Raw genomic sequence first — 11191 nt, 5'->3', positions numbered from 1 at the left:
TAAAGTCAGCTTTAAAATAGAAAGTGAAGTTGCGACGCCAGGGCCCACTTTAAAGAATCAATCTTCTTCAGTTTTCACGGTAGTTTATGGTGTTAAAAGTTGATGTTCCAGTCCAACAAGAGGTTGTGGTCGCAGTTGGAGCAGGAGATTTGAAGCTGGAAATCAAGTGAGTGACCGTCTCTGTTCCCCTGATGGAGAGAGACGGCATTCAATTTATGAGTTTTTCTTTCAAAATCTGTGCCTTTATTATCAAAAATCAAACTTTGTTCTAGACCAGTGGTTCTTAACCTGGGTTCGATCGAACCCTAGGGGTTCGGTGGAGCCTCCGCCGCAGAGGTCCACCCCTCAGTCTAGTCTGCAGTTAGTTATCATATTTTATTTTTTACTCAAGAAGGGTTCGGTGAATGAGCATATGAAACTGGTGGGGTTCAGCGCCTCCAACAAGTTTAAGAACCACTGTTCTAGACGCTACGGCAGCAGCAGATCCTCACAACCACTTCACCTCAAACTGGGTTCCTTCTCTGACCTCCAACGTTTCGTTTTCTCATTATTATGCATTGAAAGGGAGCAAGTGAAAATCACCTGATGCTATTCCAGACAGGAACCTAAAGGAGCCAACATCCGGAGACCTCTTCATGAGGGAGGACAGGGAGAGGACTACTCCCACCCTGGAACCCAAACATAGCGTGGAGGCCAACACCATCCTGGGAAAGAAATATGTCAGGCTTTATTATTGAACCTGAGCTATAGTTGATTTTCCCTCCAATATTTGTGGAAAAATGCCTACAATATTGAAATTTAAAAAGTCATAATGATGAAAAATAAAAGACAAATAAAAAGACAATAATTACATAAAAATATATAATTGAATATAAATTACAGGAACCCTCGTAAGTTCCTCTGTATGAACTTATATTCTTGTTGTGAAGAACATCTTAGTGTTTTCACACAGTCTTCAATAGAAGCAGTTGAGTTCTATGGGGAAATAAGATCAAAAGGAGGAAGAGCACCATCACCTGAAGTCGGAGTTCATCTTTGTATTTATATTTGTTTGTTATCGGTAAATACAATTGTACATACTTTGCTTTGGATGCAGTGTTAAATCGATACCCATTGATCAGTAATCACAGGTGACGGCAGATGAGGTCAGTTTTGTCCCTCTGGAGTTGCCGTTGATCAGTCAACACAATGGCTGGTGAGTCCATTACAGCAGCCAGAAACATCTCCACCATATCAACTACTGTAGCTCTGTGATCTCCTCTGTTGGCAGCTAAACTGGAAGATCTAAAGAGCTCACAGCGCCACCCCTTGACATGGAGGTGACATTACTCAACTCTCTGCTGCATGTAAACCTTAAAATAATCTTCATTCATCCAACCACTGTAGCGTATTCTTACTTGTAACCAGCTTCATGTTCAAAGAATATTTTCTACTTTCTAATACAAACCTTGCTTCATAAGATCTGTTTTTTGGATTTTAGGTTAAAAACATTTTCTTTCTTTCTTGGGAATTGTTTTCTGCAGCGTGTGAGCTGTGGTGAGGATTGAAGGCTGCGCTAGATTGGATCCTGCAGCTTGTGTCTGTCGAGTCTTGACATGGTTCATATTGTCTAGAGCGTAACTCTGTCTCCAGCTCTGAATGATTCAAAGCGTATCAGTTACCTTCTCTGGTGACGGCGACAGCTGACGACCTCTGGTGCGGGAACGTGCTGCGCTGATGATACGCTCATCTGCTGCCTGTCGACCACAGTCTCGCACCAGACTCCCTGGATTTTTGTGGGGCTCCCAGACAGTGTGTCATCCCGGCTTCAGGGCCAGGAGCCTCTCCTGGGACGAGGATAGGCAAGTCTTTTCCTCCTGCTGCAGGAAATGGGCGAAACCTAGTCCAAAATTAAGGCTGTGGCATAAAGGAAGCTGCTCCTGATAGCCTCTGCTATAGGTTTCCTGTGGAGCGCCAATAGTTAGGGCTGAAGCAGCCGCTGACAGGAAAGCTGAAGAATGCGGGGTCGACTTTGCAGTGAGCTGCTCACATGAGGATGCAACTGACGTCAGCCTGCACAGCAAGCGGCACGTGAGCACAGCGAGGACCAGGGAGAAGACTAGTTGAGATGAAAAAATAAACAATGATAATAAATAAATCACACGACAAAATGTCACTCATGTACAAATGAATTAAAGTGGATAGTTTTGAGGCCCCTGACTAACAGCAAGCTGTGGAGTCAAAATCCTTAAAATTTCATGCAAAAAAAATGCTCCACTAGCCAGTCCAGGAATCGTCCCACCGATCCCCATTGTACCTTTAGGCTCCCTCTCTCAGGTCACGAGCCCACCAGAGCAGATGTCAGTTCTTCCAACCAACCAGGCCTGTGGATAGAAGGCACTCACCTGCAGAGCCCTCACCCAGGCCTGGGGTCCCGGTGACTCACTTCATGAATGAGACCTTCAGTTCTGAAGGTCAGATGATGACTCTGCTGTCCACTGTGAAGCAGCCAGGATGAAAATCATCTCCTTTATTAAGTCCAAATCCATGGTTCCCATTCAGGATTCAAGATCCTCATGTCATGACAGGAGGCGTTGGAGCAGACCGAGGGCAGAAGAAGGCTTGAATGAAGAGCTGGATGATGTTTCAGGGGAGAGAGAACTCAGGACCTCTTCATTCAGGCTGCTGCCTCCGTGACCCCGGAGTTGCAGGGGAAGATGGAAGGACAAAAAATGCGATTCTGTCTGCAATTCAAATTGGAAGACACCATCATATTTACATGCATGAGATGATCTAATTTCTATTTTTTTTGTCCATTTCTTCACTTAGTGTTGAGACTCTTAGCTGATCAGACGGAGGTCACTGAGGTCACTATTAATGGGGAGGATTGAGTGATGACCTTTAACAATGACAAAGCTGCATCATATCCCTGGAACATGTACTGAATTCTAATAGTAATTTCAGCTAAATAAAGATGATAATAAAGGGAAAATAACTTCATATTTCAACACTCGAATAATGGTTTTCCAGCTGTGAAGCAGCACACATTCTTCTCATTTCCTGCATGACATCAATGAACATCTCACTGAACTATCTGTCCTGGGAAGATTTCTGCGTCTGCAAAAGCCGACCGGACGACAGGAGGGTTTCAGAAACAACATTTTTAATATTGAAATAAATACTCCGTTACATGCAGGACCAAGAACAATTCAAATACTAGGGGAAGTCTGGTAGATAGTGTCAAATCTATGGCGCACGCACACGTCTCACTCTCACACAGCACATGAAAACTGAGGTAAACTTTGGAGGTTTCGCCTGAAGCAGGGGTGGCGGTGGTGGGGGGCGTCACATCCAGCGTGACGCTTGACCCCCCGACTTCTTCTCACACCTTCTTACCGAGACGTCCGCTAATTCACAGAATGAGAGTTGACGGGTGGCAGCGTCCGGGGAGACGAGCGCTCCCTGAGCGCCTGCGTCAGCAGCGTGCAGCCGTCCGACACGGCGCAGGCCGAGTTGCGCAGTCTCTCTCTGTAGTCCACCATTTTGGAGCTGCTCTCCGGATGCTGGGCCACGTCCCGGAGGCCCTGAGTGAGCAGGACGCAGGCCGACACCACGCTCATGGCCCCGCCCAAGACTGCGGTCTGTACCCCCTTCCCTTCCGATGAGATCCCCGCCGCCCTCCCCAGGAACTGGGGCTCGGTGGCGAAGCCCACCAGGGCGCTCACGGCTTGGACCAGCGCGGCGCTGAAGAGAACGCAGCGGCTCCTGGTCAGCTCGCTGGGCTGGCTCTTCACCTCCTTGACGCAGGCCAGGAAGGCCGTGCCGGAGGTGCTCATGCTCTTCACGCTCAGCTTGAACTGCTCTTTGGCGAAGCGCTCGCGGGACCTCTCGCTGGCCAGCGACGAGATGTCCGTCAGAGTCTTGAGGTTGGCCGAGATGTTCTGCGAGATCTCCAGGAGGAGCTGCGGGGTCAGGTCCGGCAGCGGCGTCACGCGAAGAACGCCGCAGCTTTGCTCCACCTCGTGCCGACAGCGGGTCACTTTGTAGCGGTCCACCAGGCCCGGCAGGCACGGCTGCGACCCCGTGGTCTCCACCGCCGCCAGGTAGGCGGCGTGCGCCGAGCACTCGGTCAGCGACACCACCAGGTCGGCCATCTCCAGCAGCCGGTCCCCCACCTCGGTGAAGCGACCCATGTTGAGCTGGCTCTGGATGTCGTGGGTGAGGATGGAGAGCTCCTTCGTGCGGGCGATGGCGGTGTCACGGCACTGGTCGAAGGTGTCGGCCAGGGCCACGCCCTCGGAGGTCATGACCGGCCTGGTCTCGCTGGACAGCAGCAGCAGGTCGGCCACCAGCTGCATCTTGCTCTTGCACGAGTCGCAGACGGACGAGAGGCGCTTCCTGCCCACAGGCGCGCTGGGGGATCCTTCGCTGGACGACTTTCCAGAACCTCCACTCGCCATAATCAGTAGGAGGATGAAGCTGTCCAATGGTTTGCAGTTTCTACTTTAAACACATTTCGGCTGAACATGAAACAAAAAAAAACAAAAACTGGCCAAACAGTCTTCCTTCTTCTCCTTCAAAGTAAATCAATCACATTGGATGAATCTGCAACTGGACACGTGTTTACAAAAAAATCTACTCCATTCCCCGTTAATTCTCTGAAAAATGATTCACATCGGGTGTTAGAGAAGTTGACCGTAAAAAGAAAATGCCCTGAACATGATTCAAGAGTCTCTATTCAGCTGTGTGGAACTGAAGGATTCACAGGTTGAACTGACCGCAGAGCCGACGATGCGCCTGCGGAGGGCAAAGTGCAGATCCAGGGTCAAGAGGCTGGTGGCAGCGGAAAACAACTCCCAGGAAGCTGTGGAAAATAGAGCCCTCCGCCGCCTCAGTTTGAAGTCTCCCCACGCTCCGGGTGGCTTATCATTTCGTGTCCACTCGCAGCAGAGGCGTGATCCAGAAAGTGGGCCGCGGTCTGGTCCGACTGGTTCCCGGTGCTGGTGTCCGGCCTGGCGCTCTCATGCCGCCCGGGACTCCACCCAAAGCGCTCTTCTTCTGGGCAGGAGGGAAAGTTCTGCTCCCCGCCGGCACCATCCTCTCACAACTCCCCGGGAAAGTTCAGCCACGAGTCTCGGTCCTCTTTAAATCGCTCCTTTCTCAAACACAAGCCGAGGTCAGACGCTGCCGGGCACCGCGGCTCCATATGTCCGTACGCTCGTCCGCCCGCCTCGTCCCGTCGCTCAGCTCCGCGGCAGAGCGCCCAGGTCCCCGCTCGCCCTCCTGCAACGCTCGCGCGTTCTATCCATTCCGCTCGGTGGTCTGTGAAGGCGACTCCCTTGCAGGAAGCAGCTGGAGGAAGCGGCCCTTGTTCCCGCTCCCGCCGCGGGACTATGAGGAAGCGGGGAGGGTGTGGTACCCAGCCGGACGGCTCGAGGCAACGCGCGCGGCCAAGCGCCAGCCTCCACACTCCGCCATCTCCTGGCGTTTAGACGGCGCCGTTTGGTGATGACAGTTCCGCTTTGGACAGCAAACACAAGCGATAAAAGTTTCACGGAGTTCGAACTTTTGTTTTCGGTTGTGTGGCGCGAGGCTTCACTGCTGCGTCAAGTCAACCGTCACCCGACCAGACCGTCTTTTCAAAATAAAAGCTTTGAGAGGCGACGGCGCTGGTGGTTTGTGCGACCGTGTGCAGTGCTGGAATCATCCGTGTGTCATTTTCTTATGACTTTGATTTGACTGTGTGATGATTTGTTGTCGTCTCAAGACACTACTTTCTGCGTGAATGGCTCCCATGTCCGTGACAAATGGATTAGTGATGAGTTATTTCCAAATCCTCTCATACACTGTAATTCCGTTGCAAGTAATATGACATGTTTACAACTATTGTATCATATAGCTTTGTAATTGCATACAATTCAGTCAATAATGTTTTGTGTGTTGCTAGTTACTTTGAGTCTTTTAAGTCTCTTCTCCGGAGTGACCTGGTCATTTCTGTGTCAGATGCTCGTCATTGTGTCATTGTTATTTAGGCTTTTCATTTCCTTTGTCAGTGAGTTGCACATTTTCAATCCCTCTTCTTCTCTGCTCCTCTTCATCCCTCTGGCGATGATCCGACAGCCAGTCTGTTTCAGGCTCTAAACATGAGCTGCTGTGTTCGTATCTCCACTAGTTCAGGTCACTTCAGTCCCAGTATGAGTTCTGTAATCTGCCTTATACGTTATTTTAGTAACCTTCTTCTGTCGCAGGAGCAGTGGTTTTGTCTCCTTGGCAGGTGTTTCCTGACATCTCGACTCTGTAGTGCAAGTGTGGGAGAGTCAGAGTACAGTACCGATAATTCTGTCAAATGTAATCTTTATTTATTCATTATGTACAGGTGTCTTTCTGGCTGTAATGCATCATGTTGCGTAGAAATATTTTTTGGTTTTATTTGGTTCGCATGGAGATTATTTTGCGTGTTCAGAGATTTGCTGTTGGTTTATTTATTTTACTGTTAGTCACATTGGTTTTGATATTTGTTACTGTACAGTTGTACTTGACTTGTGGAAAAAAAAACAACCCAAACACTGAGGTATTAAAATGCAAGAACAAGTAACCAAAAGAATAAATCCACTCTATTTAGTCCACGGGGCCCTTGATATGAGACCACTGCAGGTGCAGGGTCTAACAGTCGCTGGTCGGGCTGGTCACACACTGCAGTACTCATGGTAGTGTCAACTTCAAGCACAAGGGGCCAGACTTTACAATTCACCAAATGACTGGCTGTGAGAGGCGCTCAGGAAAACAACAGTTGAAACAGGATGTGCTTATATTCACCTGTGGCTACAGTCAAAATACCGAAATTGTTCTCCTTTGTTTTGTTTTCAGATCCATTTTAAGCTTTTTAGAGCTCTAACTTGTGAGAAGATAATGATGAATGGCTGAGCTTGAATGCTGTCGTTCCTAAGGTCATGATACTGAGTTTTCTGTGTGTTTAAGATAGCTGTTACATTTTATATTGAGCGAACTGTTATCTGTCTTGTCGGCCACATTGAGTTTGATACCTGTGACTCAGCATACACCTGAATACTAGTGATGGGCAAATGAGGCTTCATGAAACAGTATTGCAGTGCGGATGAAACAGTGTCCTCATTTTCAGAGGCCACTAGATGGTCCTCTCGGTTTAGAAATTTTATATATATATGTAATTCAGTAAATATTCCAGATAAAATGCAGGTTTCAAATTTCATATTTTTTGTGAGTTTTACTATTATCAGTGTTAAAGGTCAGCAGACAGTGCCATCTGATGGCCTCTGAAACTCATCTGCACATCATACATACTCTACACCCAGCCACCCATCGACCTATTATCTGGGTCTACTATTAATTTTTTTTAATTTTTCAAAGCTGCTTTGTTAACCACAGCTGCCATCCAGACATAAGCCGGTGTCTCTGTTAAGAGAGTCAAACGGAGCTAAGGTTTGTTTCACTTCGATTTCAGAGAGTACTTTTATCTATGTGTATCAAGTTGGGCAAAAAAAATAAAAAATAAAAATAAAAACAGCACAGATAACGGTGTTTCCAGCATGACAAGTCTTCTAACATGGAAGGCTTCATTCCCAAGGTGTACATCAGTCATCTCCATGTTTCTGGTGATGCTGCGGTGAGCAGGAAGTGTTGGCAGTTGGGCCGTGAAGTTGCAGCTGTGGGCTCACTGCCATCGGGTGGAGTCGTCAGAGAGAGAGAAACCGTTTGAATGATCTTGTGACCCAGTGAACTCTGATGGTCTTCAATTACTCTGCTGCTCCAGCACCGCTTGTTTCTGGCAAAATAAAAAGACTAAAGATTGTTTTTTTTTTTTACCTCATTGATTGAGTGTCTCTAATAAAAAATGATACCCAATATAGTGGATAATAGTCAGACAATAAAGAACCTTCTCTGTTTTCACATCAGCTCTGAAGCCACTGCTTTCTCTTTCGTAAAGTTTCAGTCGTCTAGTCTATGAATGATAGGAGCGTGGATGAGTGTCTCAATGCCGACATCGCAGCTGAATATTATGTTTTCAAATTGTTTGGAGAGATGAAGTGAAAAGGATATTCACATGTGTTCCCCATTGAAAACTGGCCTGGAGGTGAGTTAAAATTGAGTGTTAGACACAATGTTGATTTTCATTTTACAGGTGGAAAGTAAAACAGTTTTCACGTTGAGAAACAGACTGAATACAGTGTGAAAATCTGGGTAGCTTCAGGTGATTGTTGTTTCGGTTGTTTATTTTTTTCCTTCAATAAAGTGGCAAGAGGCAAGTAAAAGTTAACAGGATATTCATTGAAAACTTTGATCGAGTTTGCAGCCACTTTATTAAAGTTTGCTGATATGAAATGCCCCACTTTTGTGGTTGCATAATTTTCAACCTCATCAACAAAATAATGTCAATAAACAAAAATACATTTCTATATTAGTGCCAACAACATTACGTTTTCATTCTCGGGGCTTTACTTTGAAATCCTGCTTCTGTCGCCACTAGCTTCCGGGTCTTGTGACCACAGAACCGTCAGCCAATAGGAGCGCACCATCTGGAAACATGGCGTCAGACTCCAGGCTTGGCTGTTTGCTGCTGCTGCTGTTTGCGTTTCTCGTGTGTTGCGCCGCTGCTGACAGCAAAGATAAGCCCAAGAAAAAGAAAGATATCAGGGACTACAATGACGCGGACATGGCTCGGCTCCTGGAGCAGTGGGAGGTACCGACACGAGCCGGGTCTGCACAACACACCGCCGAGCATCGTGAACGCTCACGCGCTTGGTGACGCCACGGAACTGTGTTGAACCGCTGAAAAACACACGCAGATTAAGATTTAAATGTCGCGGTCCGTCAATTCAACTACCGTGTTTTTGTATCTGTGCAGCGTCAGCGTGCAAGTTGGCGCGGTTTGGCCCCTTTAAAAAGAAGAAAAAACGTTCTTGTATTGGCAATAATTATTATATAGAGATAATGAAATGGATAAAAACGCGTGTGTCAGTGTGTGTTAGGAATTCAAGGTTAATCCCATAATAATGATGATAATAATATATGCTCCATGATGATATTGGTCTATGTTTTGCGTCCATTAATATCGTGTTAAGGACAAATGGTTAAGGTTGACTTGTGTATTTGGAAATGAAGTTTAAAAAAGGGCGTGAAAACGTAGCTACGGTTTGTTTTTAAATATTCCTCTTAGAAGTTGAACATTTTCCTCTCTTCCTGCTCTCACAGAAGGACGACGACATCGAGGAGGGCGACCTGCCCGAGCACCGCAGGTCTCCGCCTCCGGTGGATTTCTCCAAAGTGGACCCGTCCAAACCGGAGGAGCTCTTGAAGATGTCCAAAAAGGGTCGCACCCTGATGGTCTTCGCCACGGTGTCCGGGGACCCCACGGAGAAGGAGACGGAGGAGATCACAGGCCTGTGGCAGGGCAGCCTCTTCAACGCCAACTACGACATCCAGAGGTGAAGGTCATGACCTGCAGCGCTTACAGTCCGTCCACGTTTCACCTGGGCGTCTGCAACTGCTGTGGGTTCTTTTTTCACTAAAAACTAAATCGTGACCATGTTCTCATTGTCAGCACATTTCTCCTCCTTGCATTGTCTATTCAAGTAGCACCACTGAATCATGTTTCCCCCTGGGTTTAAAACTGTATTTTACTAAGGAAACCAGAAGGTAGAGCTTAGTTTGCAGTTATTTAAGCAGGTTTTCTTCACATAGATGTTAAGTATCTAAGTTTTTTTCTTCTTTTGTTTTGTACAGTGGAGTATAAGGGCCACACAAAGAAGAAAAACAATAAATTTGCTACTAGATTAAACTCATAATAAATTCGTTTTTACAAGACTAATCTTAAAATAAATTGTCATGAATTCTGGATTTCCAGCAGATCGGCTCTATGGGTGGAGCTGCGGACACACGGGCGAAAACAGCACATTTTGATCGCTTTAAGGTCAATAAAACGCCTGTGTTGTCATGTGTTATATTAATAATATATTAATATTTTGGGAGCATGAGGCTCTTAAGCCTGGAAAAATCCAGATATTAGCCACGTCGCTGTATAAGCTGCGGGGATCAGACAGAGAGAGAAAGTAGCGGCTTATAGTCGAGAAATTACGGTAGTTTTTTTTATGAGTTAAACTGTAGTACAGCAAAGATGATCTGCTGCAGCCATAAGGCACTAGTTTCTCACAGGAGTCCACAGTGTGTCCCCTGCTTCAGCAGTGCTCTCCGGACCTCCGCTCCCTCTGGATCTAAACTCTTAAGGATCAGATTAATCTCAAAAACTATTTATTTTGTCCTTCATTATGTGGCATCGATAAGGGAATCTTTTACTCTGGACCATCTATTTCCTGACTCTTAGACAGCTGTGGATGGTATTGTCTGGTGACGCGTGTGTTTTCATGGCCCCTGAAGGTTCGTGGTGGGTTCCAACCGGGTCATCTTCATGCTGAGGGACGGTAGCTTGGCCTGGGAGGTGAAAGATTTCCTGCTGGGCCAAGAGCGCTGCCAGGACGTCACTGTGGAAGGGCAGGTGTTTCCAGGGAGGGCGGCAAAGAAGCAGGAGGAGCAGCAGAACGTGACCAAGAAGAAGAAACCCAGCAAGAAGCCCAACGTGGTGGAGACGAACCGCGCTGGGGCGGTGAAGCAGGAGCTGTAACGGCCAGGACGGTGGCATCACTATGGTACAGTCTGGATCGCGGGGCTCCTGCCTCGGTGCGGAGTGTTTGTCTCTCTCCTCCGGAGCAGACGCAGTCCCCGAACGTTGTGAATGAAAGGTGACGCCTCGGCAGAATCGCTTCAAAGACAACGGTGGTTGCTGCTCTGGCGAAACTAGACTCAAATCAATGGGTTTGTGACTTGGGTTCAAGCAACAGACCAGTTCCTCAGATCCATGTTGCTCCATCTGCACTTAATGATTTCTACACACCTGATTCCTTTCACTGTGGAAATAAAGTTTTGATAAGAACGGTGTGACTGACTTGAGTCTCAATACAAATTTTATGGCTGTCAAATGCATCAATTTGCTTATATATCACTGACATTTGGACATTTCACAGTATGAAAACACTTGAAACTGAAACACTGAAACGTTGTGATAGTTCTATGACGAAAGGCAAAGCCCTCTAGTGCAGTGTTTTTCAACCGGGTGTGTGCCGCGAGAGAGTGTCAGGTGAGCCGTGGGAAAAAGATCAAGTTTCACCTCATGTGTCTGGAG

General features: G+C 47.1%; 2 protein-coding genes across 2 annotated transcripts; one reads left to right on the top strand and one right to left on the bottom strand.

Annotated features, from left to right (window-relative positions):
* Window positions 1-3166: 3166 nt before the first annotated feature.
* On the bottom strand, window positions 3167-5586 carry tlnrd1 (talin rod domain containing 1). The gene has a single exon (XM_053844789.1). The coding sequence runs from the start codon at window positions 4437-4439 to the stop codon at window positions 3387-3389; it is 1053 nt and encodes a 350-aa protein (XP_053700764.1). The 5' UTR covers window positions 4440-5586; the 3' UTR covers window positions 3167-3386.
* Window positions 5587-8533: 2947 nt separating this feature from the next.
* On the top strand, window positions 8534-10941 carry mesd (mesoderm development LRP chaperone). Its single transcript, XM_053850111.1, has 3 exons — window positions 8534-8695; window positions 9208-9440; window positions 10390-10941. The coding sequence occupies exons 1-3, from the start codon at window positions 8540-8542 to the stop codon at window positions 10631-10633; spliced, it is 633 nt and encodes a 210-aa protein (XP_053706086.1). The 5' UTR covers window positions 8534-8539; the 3' UTR covers window positions 10634-10941.
* The last annotated feature ends 250 nt before the right edge of the window (window positions 10942-11191 follow it).

Source organism: Synchiropus splendidus, chromosome 1, assembly GCF_027744825.2.
Source record: "Synchiropus splendidus isolate RoL2022-P1 chromosome 1, RoL_Sspl_1.0, whole genome shotgun sequence".
Classification (NCBI taxonomy): domain Eukaryota; kingdom Metazoa; phylum Chordata; class Actinopteri; order Syngnathiformes; family Callionymidae; genus Synchiropus; species Synchiropus splendidus.
The sequence above is the reverse complement of the archived record's forward strand: the minus strand, read 5'-3'. Positions and strand labels throughout refer to the sequence as shown.

What these genes read in the sequence shown, in the direction of transcription:
- tlnrd1 (XM_053844789.1), bottom strand. Translation starts at nt 4,439, where the DNA reads ATGGCGAGTGGAGGTTCTGGAAAGTCGTCCAGCGAAGGATCCCCCAGC.
- mesd (XM_053850111.1), top strand. Translation starts at nt 8,540, where the DNA reads ATGGCGTCAGACTCCAGGCTTGGCTGTTTGCTGCTGCTGCTGTTTGCG. An exon ending in GGCTCCTGGAGCAGTGGGAG is followed by an intron (nt 8,696 to 9,207) that starts GTACCGACACGA and finishes CTGCTCTCACAG; the next exon opens with AAGGACGACGACATCGAGGA. An exon ending in GCCAACTACGACATCCAGAG is followed by an intron (nt 9,441 to 10,389) that starts GTGAAGGTCATG and finishes TGGCCCCTGAAG; the next exon opens with GTTCGTGGTGGGTTCCAACC.